General features: G+C 44.6%; 2 protein-coding genes across 3 annotated transcripts in view; both read right to left on the reverse strand.

Annotated features, from left to right (window-relative positions):
- Positions 1-22400, reverse strand: part of AATF (apoptosis antagonizing transcription factor) — a 103901-nt gene extending 81501 nt beyond the window's left edge. The window contains exons 1-7 of one of the 2 annotated variants that reach the window (XM_007464889.1): positions 22396-22400; positions 21907-21914; positions 20752-20769; positions 18950-19051; positions 17730-17921; positions 14875-15300; positions 14280-14417 (exon numbers count right to left, since the gene is read on the reverse strand). In XM_007464889.1, coding sequence (XP_007464951.1) covers positions 14280-14417; positions 14875-15300; positions 17730-17921; positions 18950-19040 — 847 coding nt within the window. In that variant the 5' untranslated portion in view covers positions 19041-19051; positions 20752-20769; positions 21907-21914; positions 22396-22400. Of the gene's footprint in view, positions 1-14279; positions 14418-14874; positions 15301-17729; positions 17922-18949; positions 19052-20751; positions 20770-21906; positions 21915-22395 lie in introns of those variants that run through there. The other variant, XM_007464890.1, reaches the window with a different exon arrangement.
- Positions 22401-24939: 2539 nt separating this feature from the next.
- The window catches only part of LHX1 (LIM homeobox 1), a 5828-nt gene continuing 4625 nt past the window's right edge, over positions 24940-26142 (reverse strand). The window contains exons 4-5 of the mRNA XM_007464891.1: positions 25797-25962; positions 24940-25401 (exon numbers count right to left, since the gene is read on the reverse strand). Coding sequence (XP_007464953.1) covers positions 25022-25401; positions 25797-25962 — 546 coding nt within the window. The 3' untranslated portion in view covers positions 24940-25021. The remainder of the gene's footprint in view (positions 25402-25796; positions 25963-26142) is intronic.

Raw genomic sequence — 26142 nt, forward strand, 5'->3', positions numbered from 1 at the left:
CTCCCCGCAATCAGTCAGCAGCCATCAACATCAAGGTAAGACCCTCCACCAGCCAAAAGATTACAACTCACTGAAGGCTCAGATGACAGTTAGCATTTTGTAGCACTAAAGCATTTTTTAATTAAGGTATGCAGATTTTTTTTTAGACATAATGCTATTGGTATTATACACTTAATAGTATAGTGCAGCCATAACTTTTATATGCACTGGGAAACAAAAACAGTCATGTGACTCACTTTATTGAGATATTCCCTTTATTGCAGTGGTTTGGAAATGAACCTGCAATATCTCTGAGGTATACCTGGATAAGAGAGATGACAGCAACTAAGTTTTGTAAGCTAAAAAGCCAATGACTACACGGTTATTAGAATGTCTGAAATTAAAAAGACTGACCATGTCAAGTGTTAATAAGGATGTGAAGCAAGTGGAACTTTTATACAGGAGGCATGAAGTATATGTCCATACAAAAGCACGCACACAAATGTTCATGGCAGCTTTATCCATCACAGCTAAAAACCAGAAACAAAACAAAATGTGCTCTATCCATATACTACTACTACTACTACTCAGCAATGAACTACTGATATAGGCAAAAACATGGCTGCATCTCAAAATAATTACACTGAGTGAAAGACAGACAAGAAGAGCACAAACTGCATGATTCCATTTATATAAAACTCTAGAAAATGCAAACTAATCTACAGTGACAGAGAGTAGATTAGTGGTTGCCGAGGAATGGGGAGGGACAGAAAGAGAGATTACAAAGAGGCCGAGGAACTTCTGGGGATGAGGAATACGTTCATCATCTTGACTGTGGTGATGGTTTCACGGGCATACACAGAGGTCAAATTGTACAGATGCTGCTGACAGGTGAAGTAAGACAAGGACTGAGAACTGACCATTTAACTCAGCAACATGGTGGTCATCTGTGACCCTGATGAGCAGTTTTGGTGGAGCAAGAGGGATACAGGCTTGACTGGAACGCGTTCATGAGAGAACAAGAGAAAGGGATTCAAGACAGTGAGTACAGACAACTCTTTCCAGGGATGCTGTTTACAGGGTTAGGGTTACAGAAATGGGACCTATATGCAGGTTACTGTATGTCAATTATAGCTCAATAAACCAGTTTTCTTTTTAAAGCAGATGGACAAATAACTGACTTAGCAAACCTGAGCTAGTTGACCTTGGTGCTGGCAGTGAAGAAAAAGAAGCAATCCCCTCACGGTCCGCAAATACAACCCCAGAAGCTTCAAGAACTAGCAGTGCCAGGCACCTCTAGGAGAGGAGAGGAAGGTAGGGCTACAAACAGTCAACACACCTCTTTACTCAGGCAGACGTTTAGAGGTTTATCCCTTGAAGAGAGTTAAACATAGGGTCTCTGGACAGGGGGACACCAGACACAGTTGAGGCAAGGGCATAATTCTCGAAACGGGGAATAAGCAGAAGTTCACAGATTGAATGCTGAGACCCCCAGCCTACCCACCTCCTACAATGCTGGCAGCCAGGCAGGAGATTAGAAGTTCTCTAGCAACTAAGATCCCATAAAGAACAAAGATCTAAAAATACTGACATGGGGGGTTTCCCCACATGGCCCAGATAGATCACTTTACAATGGAAACCACAGACAAAGAGCCTCATCCAAACATACAAAGCTGCTAATCAGCTTTTGAGTACCTCACTCTTGAAAGTCAACAGTGGACAAAAGATCACCAAATATTTGAAGAAAACATCTAACATATTACACCCAGGTTAAAACAAAAGAAAAGAAAGCAGCTTGGAGGAAACAGACTACTCAGGAAGAACTCTTAAGACTATACATACATATATACACCAGGTATATTCCCAGAGAAATAAAATGTATGACAAGAAATAAAAATACTCAACAGATGAGAAAATAAAGCTGAGGAAATGTCTTAGGAAGTGGGGGGGGGGGGGAAAAGAAAAAAAAGACAGAGAGAAAGAACTGGAAAACTGAAGAGAAAAAAAAGGAAGAAAATTAGAGGAAAAGTCTAACACCAAATGATAGGCCTTGCAGAAAAAGAAGCGAAAAGAGGGCTTCCCTGGTGGCGTAGTGGTTGAGAGTCCGCCTGCCGATGCAGGGGACGCAGGTTCGTGCCCCGGTCCGGGAAGATCCCACATGCCACGGAGCAGCTGGGCCTGTGAGCCATGGCCGCTGAGCCTGCTCCGGAACAAGGTGCAGCATCATGAAATTCCAGAATTCTTTGGACAAAGAATTCAAAACAGGGAGGAAAAAACATTAAGATCAGGGATCAGAGTGGCTTCTGACTCACCAACAGCAACTTCAGAAGGTGGAAAGCAAAGGAATATTCTATAGACTTTTATACACAGTCGGCGAGTCAATCAATTGTGATGATAGGGTAAAGGTACTTTCAGACAATCAAGGTCTAAAAAAGTTTCCCTCTCATGCATCCTTCCTCAGCAAGCTATTAGAGGCTGTGCTTCACCAAAATAAGGGAATAAGCCAAGAAAGATCCTGACAAGGAGATCCACACAAGTGGGAAGTGAAGGTAATCCCTAGGATGGTGGTGCAGGGAGATCCCAGCATGACGGCCGGGCACCGGAGAACTGTAACAGTCCAGATTAGAACAGGTCAAAAGGTTCTGGGAGATGGGGCTTCCCTGGTGGCACAGTGGTTAAGAATCCACCTGCCAATGCAGGGGACACAGGTTCAAGCCCTGGTCTGGGAAGATCCCACATGCCACGGAGCAACTAAGCCCGTGCGCCACAACTACTGAAGCCTGCGCTCTAGAGCCCGTGCTCCGCAACAAGAGAAGCCACCGCCATGAGAAGCCCATGCACCGCAACGAAGAGTAGCCCCCGCTTGCCACAACTAGAAAAAGCTCACGCGCAGCAACGAAGACCCAACGCAGTCATAAATAAATAAATAAATAATTTTTTAAAAAAGATTCTGGGAGAGACTTCTTTAGGAAGGTAAGCTGGCAGAAGAGCTGATGCAACTCATTATCTTGAGGGGAGATTTAGACAACTAGAGAAAAGTTCAGGCTTGAATTACAGCATAGAAAACAAAATAAACAAAAAAGTAACAGTTATTAACTTTAGAAAACAAAATGATGTGTGAGAAAGGAAAAATAATCATGGCATATATATTACCCGGCTGAGCTGTGAACAGTGTTTACACAAACATAATAATGTAAACACTGACTACTGATCTAACCAAATTACAATATAACCAGGAAGGGACAGAAAGTGTGCATGAGTATAGTAGGAACAAGGGCTAAATCCTCATTTTCATAATGAGGAGTCAATAAATAATGCCTAAAACTGAAAAATCTAGTAGAAATGAAACATGTCAATTAGAGATACAGAGATAAATTGATGAATTCAAAAAATAATAATAATAATTTAAAATATAATTGTTGCCTTAGGAGAGTGGGTTATATATGGCAAGGTAGTGGAGTGGAGTGTACAGTCAGCATACACTAGTTTTCATAACAAGCTCTGTAGAATTATTTGACTCTTTAAATTGTATACATGTGGGCTTCCCTGGTGGCACAGTGGTTGAGAGTCCGCCTACCGATGCAGGGGATACAGGTTCGTGCCCCGGTCCGGGAAGATCCCACATGCCGCGGAGCGGATGGGCCCGTGAGCCATGGCCGCTGAGTCTGCACATCCGGAGCCTGTGCTCCACAACGGGAGAGGCCACAACAGTGAGAGGCCCGCGTAACACACACACACACAAAAAATTGTATACACGTTTAAACTTGGATAAAAATGTAAAACAGAGGAAAAATGTCCAGAGTAAACAGAAAAGCTGGTGGAGATAGGGATACTTCTAAGAACTAAAGTGAATATAAAACAAAAGCAAAAGAACTTTAAATGTACATAATATACTCTAAGTATATTAATTATATAGAAAAGGAACACTCAGAAAACAAAAGATCTTTTAGAGATTAAAAATATGATTGCGGGCTTCCCTGGTGGCGCAGTGGTTGATAGTCCGCCTGCTGATGCAGGGGACACAGGTTCATGCCCTGGTCCGGGAAGATCCCACATGCCACGAAGCGGCTGAGCCCATGAGCCACAGCTGCTGAGCCTGCGTGTCCCCAGAGCCTGTGCTCCGCAACGGGAGAGGCCACAACAGCGAGAGGCCCGCGTACCCCCAAAAAAAAAAAAAAAAAGATGGAAAAAAAAAAAGAACTAGGAAATTAAACTCAAATTTTTTCTGAACACAGACACAGAAAAATCACAGAAAGATGGAACAGAGAAAAAACAACACTAATCCAGTTTAATACCTAAAAGAGAGCAGAGATGATGGAGAGAAGGAAATTAGCAAAGAAATATTAGAAGAGATTTTCCCAAAACTGAAAGACCACACAATCTTCAGATTAAAAGGGCCCAGTAAGTACTCAACACAATGAATAATAAAGGACCCATACCTAGACATAGCTTCGGGCAATTTCAGAAAACCAAGAATAAACAGAAGATCCCAAACATTTCCAGAGAACAAAAACAAGTCACCTACAAAGGAATGAGACTCAAACCAGCAACCACCTTCTCTTGGACAACATCTGGATGACAGAAGACAATAGGGCATGTGGAAGGCTGAACAATGGTCCCCAAAGAGGTCCACATGCCATTCTAATCCTCAGAACCTGTGAATACGTTACTTTACAAGGCAAAAGGACTTCTTCGCAGGTGTGATTAAGTTAAGGATCTGCAATAGGGAGAGGCTCCTGAGTTAGCCAGGTGGGCCTAATGTAAACAGGAAGTCCTTACAAGAGAGAGGCGATAGGGTCAGTCAGAAAAGGAACACTTGGTGTGATGGGATTGCTGGTTTTGAAGATGGAAAAGAGCCATGAACCAAGGAATGCAGGCCGCCTCGAGAAGCTGGAAAAAGCAAGGAAACAGATGCTTCCCCAGAGTCTCTGGAAGGAGCACAGCCCTGCTGACCACTTGGGTTTTAGGATTTCTAGCCTCCAGAACTGTGAGACAATAAAGTTCTGCTGTTTTAAGCCACCAAGTTTGTGGTAATTTGTTGTAGTAACAATAGGAAACTGGGACTTCCCTGGAGGTCCAGTGGGTAAGACTCCAAAGCTCCCAATGCAGGGGACCCGGGTTTAATCCCTGGTTGGGGAACTAGATCCCGCATGCATGCCGCAACTAACAGTTCGCATGCCACAACTAAAGATCCCGCATGCTGCAACTAAGACCCGGTGCAGCCAAAATAAATAAATAAATATTAAAAACAAAAAACAATAGGAAACTAATACAGGGCAGTACTTTCAAGTTCTGAGCGAAAGTAATTTTCAACCCAGAAATGTATACCCAATCCATGAAGAATATATTGATATCAATGACAAATGAGGCAGAGCATTTTTAAATCTGCAAAAAATCAGATCATTTACTCCCCATCCATGTTTGGCACCAAACTGACAAACTGAGAGATACAGGAAGAGCCAGAACACAGCTCCACCCTAGAAGAGCAAGGAAAGGAAGTCCCAGGAGGACCCAGTGCGCTAGACCCAGAGAACAACCCACTCAAAGTGGGAGAATGTAAGAGGAGAGACCACATGATTTAAAGTTTGGGGGAAGAAGGATTGAGATGATAAAACTGAGCCATCAGGGGAAGAAAAGAAAATCTAGAGACCTAGGGAAAAAATGATATAATAAACAGTCCAAATGTGAAGCAAAAAACAAAAACAGAAAAGAAAAAGAAAAAAAACACAAAAAAATAAAAAGAAGAAAAAAACAAATCTGAAGCAAACTAAAATACAGCATGACTTTAAGCAACTGATGGAGGCTATAAAAAATCTACGTGGGGCTTCCCTGGTGGCGCAGTGGTTGGGAGTCCGCCTGCCGATGCAGGGGGCACGGGTTCGTGCCCTGGTCTGGGAGGATCCCGCATGCAGTGGAGTGGCTGGGCCCGTGAGCCGTGGCCGCTGAGCCTGCACGTCCGGAGCCTGTGCTCCGCGGCGGGAGGGGCCGCGGGCGGTGAGAGGCCTGCGTACCGCATAAAAAAAAAAAAAAAATCTACGTGAACTAGGAACTAGGCACTTGTAATGAACTAGGAACATACGCCTACCGACAGGCCTCTGAACACACGGGAAAGAAAAAGTCATTTTCCAGTCCCTCCCTGCCCTGGTATTATACCCTCATTTACATAATAACACATTGTAAATACAGTTGACTGGTTTTCAACTCCCAGGGTCAACATATGGATAGAGCAGGGGAATCTTGGTTGCAGTTGCAGGGCAGAATGTAAAAACGTAGTGGAAGAAAAATGGAATGACTACCTCATACCTTTACCTCCAAATTTCTACCACCTCCTTCCTTACTCCTCATTCGCAATTTGTGACCTTGGTTTCTGTCTCAAAGAAAACAGAACGATCAAAAGAGAATTTTCAGAGACTCCTACCTATCTGTGTCTACTCATATACTATCTTCCCACCTGTCACTACGATTAAACTGTCCCCACTATCAAAGGCCACCATTCTCTAAGGATGCCCTAGTCCCATCTCACATACCTCCTCAAGGACACTGCTACAGATATCCTCCCCCATCATCATCAATTTCCCCTCTGCTGCATCATTCTTATCAACATACAAACATGCTGTTACTGCTCCCATCTCAAAAACAAAACACTTCTCTCGACTCCACATCCTTCTCCATCTAACCGCCCATTTCTCTGCTCCCCTCTAAAGTAACATTCCTAGAAAGAGCTGTCTATACTCACTACCTCAGATCCCTTTTTCCCGTCCTCTCACAAACCCATCCCAGTCAAGCCTGCATCCCTCCCACCCCACAAAAACTGCTCATCAAGGTAGAGGATGGCCACCATGTTGCTAAATGAAATGGTCACTGCTCAGTCTTCATCTTAACCTGTCAGTAGCATTCTCATCTTTCATACCAGAGGAAAAAGAAATCAAGAAATAGAGATCTAAACAAATTATTTAAAATTATAAAAGGAAAACGAAATATAATGAGACTGAAAGTAAGGCAAAGGACTGTTGTCTTCCTGAATGCTTCTGTACTATTTATCATATTCATGTATAATTTTAATAAAGTGATTTAAGAATAAGTGTTAAGACACAAATAACAGTAATAGAGTAGCATCTTTTTGCAGTGGTCAGGTTCTAAAGTCTGAGCATAAAGCAAAAATCAAGTTCTCACAAAACTGCTTTAAAAATCCCAAAAATTGCCCAGGAAGTACAGCACCACAGTCTCTGTGCAAGTTCAACATGGTCAGTTTCTCCCCTCAAACACCACAGCCGCTTCGTCGATTAAACACAAGATGATTACATTCGGGGACCGTGCTGGACAAAGACTGCAGGCTGTAACTGTAACCACTAGATTCGCAGTCTGTCTGACGAGATGCTCACTGGAGAGGTACCCGCAACAAAGAATAACTACGGCAGCCACAGATTCCACCTGCCACCCATGCTTACTCCAGGGCATGAGCACACTGAAAAAGATGGCAGGCAGAATCACTGGCACTACTTAAGCTGTTTCTCTCTCCCTCTTCTTTCTTTTGGCCAGGCATATATGGTTAAAGATGAGTTCATAAAATGTCCATATAAAGAGACTCCAACATACAATAATGTGTATGACTTCACTGTGAATCCAGCGGATAGGGCAATCCTACTACATATGTTACTACTACGACGACGACGACGACGACTACTACTTACTACTAGTACTACCTACTACTACTACTGCCTACTACTAGTACTACTACAAGTCCGGGTTGCTCCCTTATTTAACTCATCACAATTAAAGATTGTTTCAGGCCTGAAGACAACCTTAATTCCTAAGAAACCCAAAACAATAAAACAAATGTTCTGATGAGATTGGCTGCAGTAGTTTTCAAGCTTCCACAGCTCTGTGAGCCATCTAGGGCTCATCTTTTCAGGGTGGGTGAAAGAATCTGACACTCTCCCCCTGGGTCCCCCACTCAGTTGCTTTGGAAAAGCACTTGCTCTGTTGACCCCACTTTACTTTCTACATAGTATAAATGCCTAATTAACCACATTGGACAAATTAGATAGTAGCTCAATAGGGACCAAAAGTCTTCCTACATAGAATTCATTCTCTGAGAAACAGACCAAACACAGCATAGATTTCAAAGCTGACCAAACATAGCATAGATTTCAAAGCTAAGTCAAGAGGTATTATGTAAATATCAAACAGAAAGTTATCAAGAAATGATTGCCTTCATTTCTCACCTACAGTTTAGGAAAAATAAGAGGATCAATAATACTCTGTGGTGGCACGAGTCCGGGAAAACAACTGTTACAGATGAGAATTAAATGGTTATAATTCTTCTAAGGGCCAACTTGGCAGTATCTTCCAAAAGCCTTAAAAAAGAAACAAAAGTACAATCCCTTTGCCCCAGCAATTTAATTTCCAGGAACGTAGATCTGTGCTGTCCAATTCAGTATCCACTAGTCACACGTGGCTACTGAGGACTTGAAATGTGGTTAGCCCAAATCGAGATGAACTGTAAATGTAGAATACACTCTGGATTTCAAAGACTTGACATGAAAAAATATACATAAGATATCTCATTAGTATTTAAATATTGACTATATGTTAAACTTATAATATTTGTTATATACTGCATTAAGTAAAATATGTTACAAAAATTAATTTTACCTGTTTCTTTTTACAATTTTCTGAAAATTTGATTACTAGGAAATTTAAAATTCGTATGTGACTTGAACCATATTTATATTGGACAGTGCTACTTTTAGGCAAAATGCTCGAATATGTATGTACAAGAGTGTTTATCAAAGCATGCTTTATAAAAGTGAAAGGCTGAAATAAACCTGAGTATCCATCAATACAGATTGGCTAAATAAACCGCAGTGAATCAATAAAATGGAATATTCTGTAGCCACTGAAAATGCTGACGTACATCTAAATATAGACATGAAATATGTTAAGCAGAAAAAAATAAGCTTACAAAATAGTACATACTTGTAAGATTCCATGTTTGTTTAAAAAAGTGTGTGTGTGTGTGTGTGTGTGTAAACACAGAAAAAGTTCTGAAAGGATATTCATCAAAATGACAACTGTTGGTTACCTCTGGGTAGTAAGATTACAGGTAATCCTTATTTTCTTCTTTATGCTCTTATGTATTTTCTGAATTTCTGAAGTAGGCATGACATGATTTTATAATTAGAACAGTAAAGCTATTTTAAAAACTGATAGCCATCAGCTGAAACAAAAAGATCTATCTTCCTCATACCATCTTGGCTAGATGAAGTCTACAGTAATAAAAGAGTCCTTAATCCTACACAATGCTACACTTGGAGAAGCTTGCAAGTGCCTTCGTCCCAAGCAATACTTAAACCTATCCCAAGTAATTACGGATATTCCAGGGTTCTACAGATCATTTGTGAGGACCCTGTCATGAACCCACAAAGCGTTAATCGAGTTAACACTGAAATAGATGTTCATGGATTTGTCACCTAAGGCAACCAAGTAATAACAAAGGGGGAATTTCCCTGACAATATTGGTTGCCTATGGGATAGGGGACTGGGTGGCTAGGACTGGTACGGGGTGGGAAGGAGGATTTTCTCTACAGTCATTAGCATCTTTTGAATTTTGAGCCATGTGAATATACTGCCTACTTAAAAATAAATAAAATTTAAAAAACAAAACAGAAACATTATCTATCAAGATTCCAATTGCCATGACTCACTCAAAATTTTAAAAGTTGTTCTTTAAGGTGTCTATTAGTGCTGTGGTCAAATTGGCATTAAAATTTTTAGTCTATTCAAGTCAAAATAGTTGAGGGGCTGGGGGAAGGGCCACAGAGGGATGAGAGGGTGAACTCGAACTAGAAGTGGGAAGATGGGGGGCGGGCACAAAGAAAACCTAACTTCTTAATAGTGGAATTTGTGTTTATACTCTTAAGCAAGTAAAAAATCTCAACACTTCCTCTATATTTATATTATATTACACTGTGTTCTTGGGGGGATTTTGCTTATAGGAAATATCAAAATGTCAACCATTGTTTCTATTAAAGGTCTTCAATGATATTGCATTTTAGACCTATAATGAAACATGGTGCTCACTGCAATCTGTACTGCATCTCATTAAGTACATTAATAACATACATTTCACTAAAAGGTCAACTTATTATGGCTGAAGTTTGGCTTTCCTTTAATCATTTCATTTAAAGATATAGAGCAAACTCTGAAAAGACAATAGAGAGCGCCTGTTACAGGAATGCACCCTCAATTCCCCAACCATTCAAACCAGTTATGTTTATTAAGAAATCACTGTTAGTGTTTTTGTGTGGGATGATATTGTGATTTTTTTTTTAAATGCTTTTCTCTTAGAGATCCATGCTGATTTACTGATAAAATGACAGGATGTCTGGTGTTTGCTTCAAAATAAAGCAGAAGTAGGGGGTGAGTTAGTATAAGTAGATGAAATAAGATACGCCGTGACTTGATAAGTGTTTAGCTGGTAAAGGTATATGGGTTCACTATACAACTCTCTCTACTTTTATATAGCTTTGATATACTCCATAATGAAAAGTTTTAAACAACTCATGCTGAGGTTTCCTTAAACAACATGACTTTTTCCTTATACACTGCTGCTACCAACATAGAAGAACTGCCTCCTAACGCTATAGAAGTTTTTAAAAGAAAATCAGAGAGGAAAAAGCTAGCCTCTTTAGAGGAATGGTTTGTGTGCATGGAAAATCCCTTAATTTTGCTAAGGTTAGTTCATGACTTACCACTTACGCAACTACTAAAATATCAAAAAATGCCTCTGAAATTATTTCACATCGAGAGGTATAATCACCAACATGTAATATCTGGGTGATTTGGGGACTAAGTGCGTTGGGGAAGAAAGGAGCTATTTGTTTAGTTTCTGAAAAGTAGAGTTTAAGGTGCTTAGGGTACAAAGGCATGCTGCTCGGGACTTGACTGTGGCTGAAATACAGCTGGAAGTCTGCTCTGTTCTAGAGGCTACTGTTAGGACTATGGGAGTAAATGACAGAGCCAAGGAGAGAATATGTCAAGAAAACACAGCCTGAGAACAGGATCTTAAATGCAGTGAAACTGACACTGAGAGGATAAAAGAGGAGTCAGAAAAGCAGGAGAACCCACACATCACATGCAGTAGCGCCAAAACCTAAGGGAAAAATTTCAAGGAAAGGTTGAAAGCTTCACGGAGGCAGCAGCTGGGTCTGGCAATAAGGAAATCTCTGATCACCTTCTCACAGTCATAGAGGCCAAAGCTGAATTCTAAGTATTACACTAGAATATAACACTACTGGGCTTCCCTGGTGGCGCAGTGGTTGAGAATCCGCCTGCCAATGCAGAGGACACGGGTTCGAGCCCTGGTCCGGGAAGATCCCACATGCCGCGGAGCAACTAAGCCCGTGTGCCACAACTACTGAGCCTGCGCTCTAGAGCCCGCGAGCCACAACTACTGAGCCTGCATGCCACAACTACTGAAGCCCACATGCCTAGAGCCCATGCTCCGCAACGAGAAGCCTGCGCACCACAACGAAGAGTAGCCCCCGCTCAACACAACTAAAGAAAGCCTGCGCACAGCAATGAAGACCCAATGCAGCCAAAAGTCAACAAATAAATTTATTTTAAAATAATAATAAGAAGAAGAATATAACACTACCAACTTTTCAGAACAAATGGTTAATTTAAATTATATAGGGAATCTGAACATTACCAAAAAGTCAAAAAACACTGGAGACAGTGGGGACGATGGTTAGTTACAGTGACGACCGTCATTCACAGGGCTGAACACTGCCAAATGCCTCTCTCTGCAGAAGAGGAGAATACATGTACGTAACATTTGCAGTGTGCAGTGTGCCAGACACTGTGCTAATGCTTTACATCGATTACGTTCTTTAATCTTCACAATCATATTATCCCCATCTTACTGTGAAGTTAAGTAACTTGCTCCAGGTCACTCAGCTAATCCACTGCTGAGATGGAATCTAAACCCAGGCAGCCTGACCTTACTGTAAGACCAACCAAACTGAAAAGAGATTTAATTAAAGAAATTAAGTTCCAGTGTTTGTTCTGGTGTCAGTACAAATTCAGCCTACATTCCACACCAGCTATATAACACAGTATAAATTGTTCATCCACAGTAATGTAACCAAGAAGTTTTTCTTAAACTCTGCTCACCAAGATAGGGAAATACACAACATATTATATCATATTGCCATAAAGGTAGAAACAAGAATTAGCTACCCTTAAGCATAGAAATTCTGGTAACCAGAAAACGCTCCTAGATAACTAATAAGGACCTACTGTATAGCACAGGGAACTCTACTCAATACTCAATTCTACAATGGCCTATGTGGGAAAAGAATCTAAAAAAGAGTGGATATATGTAGAACTGATTCACTTTGCTGTACACGTGAAACTAACACAACATTGTAAATGAACTATACGCCAATAAAAATTTCAAAAAAAAGAAAACTCTCCACCCTCCCACCTTAGAATACGTGATACCAAATAAACATTCCTTTCTTCTCCCTCTTCCGCTGCAACCCACCTAGTCAGATCAGGAGACATCTGTCAGATTAACTGGAATTCATCAACGAGGCAAAGAGGCAATTGGTTAAGTACAAAAAGAGATCGGGGAATTCCCTGGCGGTCCAGTGGTTAAGGCACAACGCTCCCAATGCAGGAGATGTGGGTTAGATCCCTGGTGGGGGAACTAAGATCCCACATGCCACATGGCACGGTCAAAAATATAAAATAAAATAAAAATGTTTTTTTTTAAAGTGTTTAAAATGATCGGAACTGTTGCAAAATCAAAGTTAAATAACATTAAAACAGCTAAAAAACTGACTGTATCCAAGAGTAAAAATGTGTCCCTTATACCAAGCACTGATAAAACCTTAAAATATCTACATTTTGAGATGAATCCCCAAAAAAGCGGGGGCAGGGTTGGCTCAAGCAAGAAGAGTAATGAGTAACAAAATGGAAAAGGCCTTACTGTGAAACATTTAAGACATTTAATCTAGAGTAGTCTAGGTCTAGGTCTCATTCCTGAGGCATACCGGAAATCAGGGCACTAGGGTGTTAAAAATAGCACAGAAGTGCTCCAAAAATCTCAAAAATGCTGAAAACCACCAAGCTATCATTTATTTGAGGGAGGAAGCGGGGAAGAGCTGGAGGAGGGGCTACAAAAGACCCACCCTCACAGTATCTGCAGGGTTCCTGACTTCAAGTGTGTCAAGACACACCATCTAAAGACTGGCCCTTGGGAAGTAATTCCTAATTAAACCAAGTAGTCCCCGCCAAGAAAGGTTCACACAATTCCTTACCCTAGAAATCCTACCCATTTATCTTAAATGGTTTAAGGTGATTCTAACCAAGAAGCAGAGCCAAATCAGACTGATGTCCTCCTCAGGCCCCTTCTCATGCTAACTCCACGATATTATAAAAACAAGTTTGAAAGAGCAAATGACAACACTAAGTCTCAGGGTGCGAGTAAGGGATGGAGATTCCAGCCTCTGTGCGCTCACCCCGCATCTCTCTCCTCGGCCCCAGTCCTCCGGTACCACTGGGCACCCAGGAGGCAGCGTGGTACAGAAGCCAGCCCTTAGATCGTAAGGCAGAAAAGCTGGAGGACGCTGTCTCTGCCGTGCATGATCGAGCTCTGTAACTTTGGGCAACCTATTCTCTTTGGGCTTTGGCTCTCTCCTCTGTAAAATGAGGGAGTTGGGAGCCAAATAATTGCTAAATTCCTTTGCTCTTCTAAAATTCTTGGACTTTACAGCCCAGCAATTCTCTTTCACAACTTTTTCCTCCCTCTGCGGTCACCATCCTTCATCACCCTGTGTAACCCAAAGGGAGACAGGAGTAAGGTCATCTCAGCATTTTGTTCTAGAAACCACCCAACAAAGAAAGGCATCCTTTAAGCACGTGATATACAAATTAAACGAACTGAGGTTAGTCATTCACTGTCTCCCTTTCGTTCTATGTCAGTGGTTTTCCCCTGAGCACTAAAGCAGTAGCTCAGAAAGCCAAGAGGAGGGGGAGGGGAAAGTGTGAGCAGGGCTGGAAAAAAGAGGAACAGACATGACTCAAGCACCCAACCTGTTTCGATCAAAGTTGCCTTCATTTGATAGGAGGGTTATACTGCTATATTTTTTTAAGTTAAAAATCACCATTTTATACCAAATTATGACTAAAGCCAAGTCTTCTCAACTCTGTGGTGCTGTGAATACAATCACAGTATATCCCAATGAACCCCAGTGGTTCTAAGCATCCCAATATGGGATAAGTATTCTTACTGTTTTTCAAGGCACTGGCAAATTCTGGGCCACCTTTGTCCTTGAAAATAGGGAAAACATCTGGTTGAGGAAGCTGATTGGTGGTCAGCAGAGCTTTTTGTAGCTTTATCCTTCCTTCCAAGAGCTGGTCCCACAGTGCTGAGAAAGAAAAAAGAATTCCATTCCTCAGTTAATAAAATCTTCCTGGGGCAGGGAAAGGGGGAGGGACTGGAAATCAAAGCAGTCCCTAAGCAACATGGCTTTATCAGCTTCATGCCATGGAAACACTCTATTTATTACAGGAAATAAATCCGGTGTCTGGATGCAAATTGACTTGCTACATGAGAGAGAGAATGCTACAGCCCAACGAGAGGAGACGACGCCCTTCTCTTCAACCTTCCACAGCTGCCAGAAGTACTAGAGCAGAACCAGCAAAGCAGCTGAGTGAAGCAACAGCAGGCCAAGCACAGGGGAACGGCGCTTTGGGCCTCTAGGTAAGTGGGGCACGTCACCAACTAACTGGAAGGACACAGGAGAGAGCAAACAGCCACAAACAAACAAAAAGGAGATCAAATGTGGACACTCAAAACAAGCAAACAGCAAGCCGTGTACAAACCTATCTGGTTCTTCACAGCTTGGCCTTTCTCCACTTCCTCGGAAACTCTGACCTCGGAGAAGGTCATCACCACCCCGTCGTCCTCACTGGTCCTGTCTTCGGCCTTGTCTTCCTCACTCTCACCTTCAAAGTCTTCCTCACCACCCCCTTCCTCCATACCACTCTCCTGCTCTTCGTCTTCCTCGTCCTCACTGCTACCGAGGTCATCCATTCCCTCGGTAAACTTTTCAAAGTCACTGATGCTCTGGACACTGAAGCCCGACGCCTTCCTGGAGTGGCTTCTGATCCTCTTTTTCAAGGCCAGGCTACTGTCACCATCAGCACACTCCAGTTCCTCAGCACTCATGGCATCCTCACCGGATTCCTCCAGGCCCAGACCCTCTGAATCTCCATCTCCAGACCCTTCCTCATCAGATATTTCTTTATCTAAACAAGGGAGGGAAGAAGGAAAAAAAGAAAAAAAAAGTTACCTTAAAACAAATACTAGGCCATATCTTTCATTTTAACTAAAGGATCATGACACCTATCCAAAAAAAAAAGTATTACCGTAATCAATGCAACTCAACAAATATTTATTACACATCTACTACCTCTAAAATGCTAAGGGAGAAACAAAAATGAATAAAACATGGGTCCTATGGGATTTCCCTGGCAGTCCAGTGGTTAAGACTCCGCGCTTCCAATGGAGGGGGCTCGGGTTCGATCCTTGGTTGGGGAACTAAGATCCTGAGTACCCCACGGCGTGGCCAAAAAAAAATAAACAAACAAAAACAAAAACAAAAAACAAAAAACATGGGTCCTATCCTACTGAAAGGCTCTAGTGGGAAAGACAGACCCATAAAAACTATAATACAGAGAAGAATTAAAAGCACTTTGACGAAGTTTTGGTAATTAAGAGGAGGAAGAGATTTTAGCTGTGGAGCAAGTGAATTTAAGCAAGGTTATAAGAAAAAGGCAGCCTTTGACCTGGACCTTGAAAAATGGTCAGATTTCATCTGGTGTGAGGGAATTACTGGTTTCCCCAAACCTGCATCTGAAAAAACAGAGTTTACCACTAACTGTCCCAAATGCACAATCTCTGTCACCCTAGTGATGTCTATTAAACACTTATTAAGCACCTATTATGAACCAGCCATGGATAAAAACTAGAGACTGACAAACAGAATGTAATATCTGTGGGGATGGGTTCACAGTCTGCTAGGAGTGGTGGATATGCATAACCAATAACTACATTACAAAAGCATTAGTACAGTGTACAGAGAAGGGTGAGAGATGGCTTCCTGTGAAGGACACATTATAGTTTTACTTATTAAGCATAAGTAACAGGTCATCAGACAGAAAAGAGGGAAGGAAAGGAAAAGCAGCAGATGCAAAGGTCCAGCACACAAAAGTGCACTGGGGTACGGAATGCTGGGATATGAACCCAGAGAGTTGCTCAGGGACCAAATCAGGAGGGTTCTTGTCTTCCACGGGAAGAAGTCTGAACTTGATCCTTCAGTAAATGGAATATTAGTTATGGCTCCTGATTTTACTTATGCTTGGGGTATCCTGACACTTACAGGTCTTTAATGATTATCCAATCTCTTCCATGGTAGAACACAGGAAGCATAATCATACAGGGACCTGTTACCAACAGCTTTCTTCATAAAATAAAGATTTTTATGAAAACATGATGTCTTAAGTACTTCTTTAAGTAACAATATATAAACTTAAGACAGAGAAGGCTGTCAAAAACATATATACAGAAACTAAGTGCCAAATAGTAAAGAGAAATAATCCTTTAAGTTCTTTAAATGTATGCCATTTCTCAGATAAAGAAATATTCACAGAGTAGTAGTTTAAAGTATAGATCTTAGAGTCAGACTGCCTTATTTGAGTTCCAGTCTGCACTTACTAGATATATGACCTTGAGCAAGTTACTTAACCAATGTGCCCCTCAATTTCCTTATCTGTAAAATGGGGATAAACAGTACCAACCTCACAGGGCTGTTGGGAGGATTAAATGAGATAATACATGTAATGATATGGTGGTAACATTTTCTGAGGACTTACTATGTACCAGGCTCTTAGAATTTAAAGGACTTACCATAGTGCCTGACACATGGTGAGAGCTCAATAAATATTATACTGGTCCTAGGACTGAACTGTTTATCATTCTCTAAGCAAAGAATATGAAATGAGCTTATCATCTGGGAGCCCCAAGGGCTGTATCAGGGACTAAACCATGGATATCACAGCATGAGTGACTGTTTCTTTTATATTATCTGTAGATTCTCAACATGGTCCCTCTAACCTCTCTAAAGGAAAACAAATAGCATTCACTCAATAATCACCATATTCCGCCCCCTTCTTCCACTCTGAGAAACTCACAATCTTTAAAACTAAGCTCACATCCTCCTAACTGTTGCAGGGGAACAGGGAAGGACTATGAAATTTTTACAGTGGCAAAAAAATGAGTGTCACAAATTAATATTATCCAGTGACTCGACGCAAGGCTTGACACACCAAAGGAAAAGGGTCAAAATCCATGAGTAGCATGCTCATCAGACACAATGCTTTTTCAACACATAACCCTCTCCAAAATCCAAATATGCAAGGCCTTTTCTCTCACTCCATTTTAGGGTGAGCCATTAGTGTAAACATTAGGAGTATAGCAACTTAATAGCTCCAGACTTCAGATTCCTTACCAAGTGAAATTCAGTACTTCAAAGGGCCCTTTCTAATGTCAAATCAGTGGTTTCTCCTAAGACAGTAAGTGGGGCATCCGGACTAGTTCTGCAGAGAGCATCAAAAAAAAAAAATTTTACCCCAAAAAATCAGGAAAGAAAGAGTACCATGGAAATACGTCTACTCACCAAATGAACCTGGCAGAGTCTGCTCCCAATGGTCTGCCTTCCAAGCTCTTCTAGAGGTGGTCTTGCCAGAATACCTCTTGTCTGTGTCCCAGAAGGAGGCTGATGCCAGCTTTCTAATGCTACCCACCGCTAGGAAATCATCTTCCCCATCTTCCCCTTCATCAAACCTGTCAATCACTTTGGCAGCAGTGGCTGTCGGGGGAGGGGAAAAAGTAATCAGAATCTCCTGGTTAGAACATACTTTAACGGTAACCCTGTTCAGCCCTTTAAATTCACGCTTGAACGTCCTCTACAAAATCCCCACCAACTTCCAAGAACAGGGACCTCATCACCTCCCAAGGCAGACCACTTGCTACCTTGCTGCTACAGAAAGCTTTCCTGTACAGAAAGCTGACTCTCTGCATCTACTAGAAGGATATATTTCCATGCCTTGGATCATAGAAAACTGGCCTAATCCCTCTTCCATGTGTGACAGTCAGCTCAAATATTTTAAGTCAGCCATCATCATGTTCTATCCCACTCCAGCCCATCCCTCAGGGAGTTGTTTTTTTTTTTTTTTCGTATCCTGGCTAAACAGCCCCAGTTCCCTCAACTAATTATTCCTAAGAAACGGTCCAGCACTCACATTTATCCCTCCGTATTCTCCCTTCCTCACACTTCTCTCTGACTCAAGCCTAAAGGAGGATTACTCCCAACTAGACCTTGAACATCAGCTTACAGATCAGAAATATCATTCGTCAGCCGCTAAGCAAGTGTGCTGAAGCCTGAAAAGGCTAAAACGGCACCATGGAAGCCTACTTCTTCCTTCATCCTCCAAGGAGGTTCTCAGGGACAGGCAGAGTTTTTTAAAAAAAAGGATGAGACTTTTCCTTCTCATTTCTAACGCAACGCCAGTAAGGGCATCCTGAAAGATAACCTCCAACCTGCTACCAGACTCTGGCTGCCTGCAACAGCACTGGATCAACAGTTAACCCAAGCATGAGTCCTCCGGACGCTCCGCCCACCCGAGCACCAAATCTAGAACGCGCGTCCGAAGGATTCCGAAGCCCTCCTCCCCTGCCCCGGGGGCCACCCTCCCGGGAAGCAGTTTTCCTCTGCGCAAGGGGAAGGAGAGTAGGCTAGGCGGCGAGGCCCAGCTGCCGGCCCCTCACAAACCGCCCGGGTCCGCACTGGGCCCGGCCCACGGCTCCGCACATGGCCTTGCCCCCATCAGGCCTCACCCTCCCCCGGGTCGGCCTCAGGATCCGCCTCCCGCGGTCGCGGGTTCAACAACTGTTCCAGCTGCAGCGCTAAAGGCTGCGGCCCCGCCATGGTCACCAGGTCTCGCCCTGCGCCGCGCTACTGAATGTCGCTCTCCCGCTTCCGAGTCCTCTGGCCCAGAGACTGAGCCCCAGCACATCCAGGGACGCCCGGAGCCGTGCACCCTGCTCCCGGCCGGCAACTTCCGGGAGGCTCCCGGGAGGGGGCGGGGCTTGCGTCCCTACGTGCGTTGCTAGGATGAAGGCGGAAGCGCCCGGAAGGCTGTCGCGTGTGCGCGTGCGCGTGCGCCGAAGGGGTTGTGTTGGGCAGCGCGGGAGCGCGCAAGGGCACGGCATCGCTGCTGGCCCGGAACCGAGACATTCTTGCGTAGAGCCTGTGTCCTCTTGTATAAAGTATGTCACAAGATTTGTCCGAGATTTGCTTAGAAATAAAATGTAGTGTAACCGTGACCCGTGGTGGCTGATTTGGGAGGGAGGAGGAGTAAAGGGTAAGCGTCTCGAAGCTTACGTGTGCTTTAGGGCACGCACAGACTGGGACCAAAAGAAGGTTTGGCATTTCACAATTTGGAGGAGTCTGGGGCCGGGCACATGCCTCTGGCCCCGCGATGGCCACGATTTGGAAATCGTGCCTCAGGGATGGGCATGTGTAAGTGTGCGGTGCACTGCTGGCATTTTTATTAATAGGAATTAGCAAGCGCTATAGCTGTGCGTAAATAAAGATGGATTCTGTAGCTTCTGCAAGTAGCTTTGTCTGTGCAGGGAAAAGGGGTGGAGTGGGGATTACTCTACTGCACACCCATCGGTATTGATATCCTTGCTGTTCAAGGATGAGGGCATACTCAGACAGTTGAAAGTAGTGCACAAATGCGGGAAAACTCAGGTCTGCAGTTAGAGGGGCACAGGTAGACTCAAAATATAAAGACCCAATGGGATCAATTTAGGTGCACCCAGGCACATAGAAAAATACAATCCCTTTATATGCTCTTTCCTTCATCAAGCATTCCCTGACTGCCCGCTATGTGGCAGGCACTGCTAAATGAGATACAAAGATGAGTAAGTTAGATTCTCTTCTGGCAGTGATCAGCCTAGGGGGGCAGACAAACATGTAAACAGAAACTGCAAAAAGGGATGATCAGGGGAGTAGAAAGTGGTCTATCCTTCCAGTATCTGTTTGAGGTCACCCGTAAAGACCTAGAAGCCCCTAAACGGACACTGCCTCAAATGGATCCAGGAAACAGGGTCAGGGGTGCCCTGTGCCCTTCCTGGGAACAGCCCAGGCCAGTTGGATCCCACAGTTGAACAGCCTGGGGAACCCTCAGTTCTCCAGTGCCTCCTGTGGAACCCAAGGGACATGAGGGTCCCTGACTTCCCGAGTCTCCATACGCGTCCCCAGCGTCAAAAGCAACAAGAGACCACTTGTTCCATGTCCCCTTCCTAGGTGGCGGCAGGAAGCCCTCAGGGTAGATGCCCACAGACACTGGGAAGGGAAAGCACTCCAGGCTAGGATGGTGGCACCGTAGGCAAGGCACTGAGGCAAAGAAAACTGCTTTTTACCACCTGCAATAGAATTTGGTCGAAAACAGCTTTAAAACAAAAACAAAACAAAACAAACCATATCCCCTGTAATTGCAGTCTGGTGCCTGCCGTCTGGGGCCTCTAGAGTAAAAGCAGCCTCCACGGACTGGGACAGGCATGGCCCCGGGCTTTGAAGGACAAAAATGTTTCCCTCACCCCACATTTAGGAAACTACCTCCCCCCCCCACCCCCGTCCTCTTCCCTTCCTATTTGGGACACTAATAAGGCTTAGGAACCCAACCTTGGGGTAAAGAAAGGGGAGAAAAGGAGCCGGGAGGTGAGGCAAGGCAGAAAGCACCTCTAGCTGTCATGCAAACAGGACACTGCTGTATAATTCTGGGCAGAAAATGCCTGCTTCCCTACTCTTCTGTCTCTGTCCAGGCACCTACTGACTTGGGAAGCCTTCTGAGGAAGAAATCAAGACCACTCTACTGCTGTTGCACACAACCCAGGGCCCCCAAAATGCTTCCCTGGCTTTCTCACCCCATCCTGAGAGTAGGGAGGGGACTCCAGGAGTGGAGGAAAGAAGAAAGAGTTCTAGGACTTAAGATGCAGCTCAGAGATGTGGAGGCAGGAGGCAGCAACCTCCTAAATCCCCTCTCTGGGGGGTCCTCCTTACTTGATTCTAGTTTCTAGAGAAGGGAGGAGGGGTTTCCTGATGGGAGTGGGAGTGGAGATGGAAGGTGGACTATGGGAGGGGCTATTTCAAAAACTCTACCTCTTAGAAGAAATGTAAACCCTGACTGCCCTTGTGATGTGAGCAGATGAGATGAGGAGGGGGATGGGAATAAATGTGAGCATGCTCCGAAAAGAACAGTCCTCTCCAGAGAAGGTCAGAAGATCTCCCAGTTCATGGTCCCTCTGCCTGCTGCCTAAGGGCTGCAAAGTGGCACAGAGATGTAGGAAGAGCAGAGGATAGGCAGGGGTGACATTGGATACCCACCCCCCCCTGTCCCAATCTCCTGTCTGTTCAGGTGACCAGGAGTTTCAAGAGTTTAGGGAAACCATGTTCTTACCTTTCTCTCTTCTCAGATACTATCAAGGGTCCCAGGCCCTTTCCAATGCCTGTCCTGGCTCTCCACGCCATCGCCCTCCCCCACCTTGTCTAGCCCTAAGGCAGTTCCCACTTTCCCCTATCCTGGAAGAGAGGTGGGTGAGCTATGCCTCCCTCGTCCAGGGCAGATGGCAGCTCCCAGTCGCTGGAACCCTGAGGGCAGGTGGCTAGAGGCACAGACGTGGCAGCTTTGAGATGGCTGCGGGGAGAAACCAGGCGGCCAAGCCCAGGCAGGAGAGGAGACTGCGTTGGGGGGTCAGAGGGGACCGCCTGGGCGCTCCCCTCCCACCCGCACGCCTCTCCGGGGAGCGCCCAGGCGCGGTTCGATGGTGCAGCGCTCCTCGGTACCTCAGGGCCAGAGGTGGGCAGCACAGCTCTGATGGGAACAAGAAGTCCCTGACATCCCTAGACCTCCCCGCCTCGGGCGGCTCCAAATTTGACTGCTGAAGTTTGCCACCTGTCCAGGGATTCGTTAGGGTTCTGGACACAGCTTCCAAGGGAAAAGACCAAGCTGCTGCCAGAGAAAAGTCAGAGAGAAGAACTGCGTCCACACCGAGCACCCAACTCTGAAATGCTTATCAAGTACCGGATTCCACAATAAAGCTGCTAAATAATTCAGCAGCCTTGATAGGAAAATGTGGCTTCCCAATGAGCATACGTTCAGTTAAATGAATGTCTTTAAAGGAGGCTGGCTATAATGAATAAGTTGGCTATGATTTAATGTATATAAGTGCTAAAAGGGCAAAAACAAGGCGATCTGCATACAAAGCAGGTAAACAAATGTGCAGCATGCAGAGGCTAGGAGTTTCAAAAGTCTCCCCAGTATTTCATAAATTTGGATTTCTGAAAGAACACTGTCACATTCCACCCCGATAGTCCTCCCCATTGAATAAGCTGTCATGTGGATGCAGTGAAATATTTATTTTAAAGCCTTCTTAGCAAGAAAGATACACTTGGTTGTGTCTTAACAAAATATAAAAACAACACTGGAAATTGCATACCATTTCATGTAAAACCCTTGATTTAAAAAAAAAAAAACAAAAGGAAATAAGGAATCCAGACTGAAATGTAGGTGACATGGAAAAGAAATTCTGGAACTGTGGTAGTGTCTGATAGTAAAACACACACGTATTTCACAGCAGATAAAATATTTAAATTCCTTCCATGTTTAATGAAGACTTGGAAGGGATTGAACTACTTTTCAGAACCTTATGGCAACTCTCAGTTGAAATCTGATTTCTATATTGGTTATTTTTACTCCTCTTTCAGAGAAAGTAATATGTATCTTGTGCCAAGCAAAATAGTTTCCCTTCTGGGAAACTTCAAATGAAACAAATACTATAAAACAACTATTTCACATCAGTTCTGTGAAAGGGATTAAAGTATTTCATTTATAGCTGTGCGTACGTACATTCATTTTATGTTATCTTTCAAACCACCAAGTTAGAAAGCAGGATTATCTATGGGAAATGAATTGAAATAGAAAAGGACCACCTCTAACTACCTATTTATAGGTAACTGACGTTCAGAAATCTGGTTTTACCTGTTTAGAGGGGAGAGGGAGAGAGTGCATGGGGTCTCATGCTTAATGACAGACTGGGACCACTCATTTTTAGCCATGGATTTGATTTCTATTTCCAGTTCTATATTAACTTATCAGCAAACATCTCCCCAATTGTATCCGTTAAAATTCACAGAATGCAAATCTGTAGTTAATAACAGCAGGAAGGCACAGAGAAAAGCTTGGTTGGCATTAGCAAAGGGGTTCAACTACAGCCAAGGTAAAAACAGATCCACCAGTCCTGTCTCTCTTCCTCCTGGCTTCTGAGAGGTCATTCGGCTCCGTCACAGCTCAATTCTAGTTGTTAAAACATCAAATAACACACCAGTTATCTAAACATCAGATTTTCTATTTTTATTAAAAACTCACAAATTTATTCAACATGTTTTCTTTCATACAGTGAATGGTCTAATATGCACTGGAGGTCACACAAGCTTAGGTTTATCAGAACAATAAAAGACATATGAGAAATTTAATATATAAAGAAAAAAGTAGCAGCTGTTGACTGCATATTTGACCATAAAATTTAAATATTTTGGACTTTTATTTTAAAGACACAAAAATAAAACCTGTGTGGGTCTATATAAGTCATATTAACAATTCCATGAACGTTCAACAGGACTAAAAATTAGCAAAGGTGGTTTTTTTTTTAAACCTTGTAACACTTTTTTTTTTTTTTTTAACACTTTTTCAGGTTGTGGTGCCAGGCACCTTTACAGTATTTGTGCTATAATTACTCTATTTGGCAAGTGTCTGAATATCACGTTTTCTCTTTGCCTTGTGTAAACAACACCTTTTTACATACTAGCACAGTGAGCTGTGAGCCCTGTAAATCTGTCAGAACATCTACAGGAAAAGAAAATGAACAATTTTGGTTGATTGCTCAAAACATTTTGTTTTGAACAAGAGGTTTCAAAACAGGATATATTAGTAAAACACTGAACTCCTGAATTTAACGTTATACGTAAACAGTTGACTGTTTTTAGTTCAATAGTTTTTTTTTTTTAATTTTGTGTGTGTGAAGGTAGAATACTTTTCTTGTACAGCTGATGTTCAAGTCATTTTACTAAGAGGTCTGGCTGGAGACCATCCTATTTGTGTGTGTGTGTGTGTGTGTGTGTGTGTGTGTTTGTGTTTGTGTGTGTGTGTGTGTGTAGAGCTTTGTGAAGGTAGAATAGTTGATACTGAGGGCTTTACATTTAGAATTTTGCAATTTAGGCAAAAACCAAAAAACCAAAAAACCCAGAGAGACAAAAAATATATATATATATAGTCCCACCTGATGCACAGCAGGTCGGCGTTTCTGAAGCTATAAGTTTGTTGTCGCTGTTGCTGAGCTCTGAGACAACACTAATAAATTTCCCAGAGCCAGAACCCTCCTGGCTGGCCCGGGAGCGCCCCGGCCGCTTCAGCGTCCTCAACCGGCTGCGGGCGCAGCCTCCCTCCCCGCGGCTCCTGGCGTCACCACCGACTGGCCGCCCCTCGCGGCTGCCGTGGGTGTTTTTACGCAGCCCGCCGGGCTCTCGCTCACGCCGGCGGTGTCTGTCCAAGAATCCGGGTCCAGGTGGGAGGTGGGGAGAGGTCTGCGTTTCCCTGCGGGAGCCCCAGTTCTGCACCTTGCCAGCCAGCGCACGGATCCCAGTTTTACCTCCAGGCGGATTTGGATTCTATTTCGTGTCCCCCTTTCCCATCCGGTCTCCCTAGACGGAAAACGGCCCCCCAAGCTGGAGGAAGTGGGGGGGATGACTTGCTTTTATGGTTTTTTTTCTTTTTTTTTCTGTTTTTCTTAAATAAAGGTTCGTTTCTGTACAACCACGAACTCCGCGTATCCTGCGCGACTCCGCTACCACACGGCCGCCTCGTTCATTTCGGGGGGGTGAGACAGGTGGTTTCCGTAGCTCGCCCCACCGTTGACCGACAGCGACGAGAAGGGTGGGCTGGGCCCGAAGACCTCGGCCGACATTGAGTGGAGAGGCCCGGGCAGGCTGGGCTCGGGGCTGGGCGAGTCCCCGGGAGGATGCGCCAGGATGTCGGTGAACCGCTGAGCCTCGCTCGACGGGTGGTGGCCGGGCAGCGGGTGCTCCAGGCCACCCAGGGGTGTCCCGGAAGGCCCGGACGACGGCACGAAGGGCAGGTCTACTGGCGTCTGGGCCTGCGAGGACGGGGGACCTTGCGGGAAGAAGTCGTAGTTGCCTCCGGGAGCGTAGTACTCGCTCTGGTAATCTGCGGAGCAGCGAGGAGGCTGTCAGGGCGGGGCCCTGGGTGGGGCAGGGTGACAGGGCGGGAAGGCGTGCCCGCGAGCCGGCTGGGGAGGGCAACTCGGGGAAGTCGCCACTCGCCGGGCTCCCCTGCCGGGCCGGAAGCACGGAGAAGGCTGGGTGCGAACGCTGGAGCTGCTCCCTACCTGCCCATTCGCCTCATTCAGGGTCGGGAATTCGGTCGGGTCTCACTACCTCCCCTTCGATTTACTCCCCAGCCTCCACCCATCTCTTCCCTACTCTCCACTTCTCTAGAGAAAGCCAGAAGCGCCTCCGCGCTGCCACCCGCTTCCGACGAAGCCAACCCCGCCCGCCCTGCCCAGGCCCTGCCCGCGCCCTGCCCCTAGGCAGCGCACCCACCTCCATAGAAGGAGAAGGGCCCGTTGGGGATGAGCTCGCCCGGCTCCAGGCGGTCCACGAGCGGCCGCATCCGGCGCGGACTGCGGAAGAAGGCGTGGCGCCTGGCGCCCAGCGCGCTTAGCTGCTTCATCCTCCGTTCCTTGGACCGTCGGTTCTGGAACCAGACCTGAAGCACACACGCGGTGGGGGCGGGGGGTGTGTGAGGCCCCGGAGACGCCACCTCCGACTTCGGGTGCGCGGCCGGACCTGGCCCCTCACCGCTTATCTCGCGGATTCCGGGCCGTGTGGTGTGTCGGTGTGTTGTATATGGGAGCGGGGGCGGGGGGGGGGGCGCGGGACCCGGCGA

The sequence above is a fragment of the Lipotes vexillifer genome, unplaced genomic scaffold (assembly GCF_000442215.2).
Source record: "Lipotes vexillifer unplaced genomic scaffold, Lipotes_vexillifer_v1.1 scaffold788, whole genome shotgun sequence".
NCBI classification, from domain to species: domain Eukaryota; kingdom Metazoa; phylum Chordata; class Mammalia; order Artiodactyla; family Lipotidae; genus Lipotes; species Lipotes vexillifer.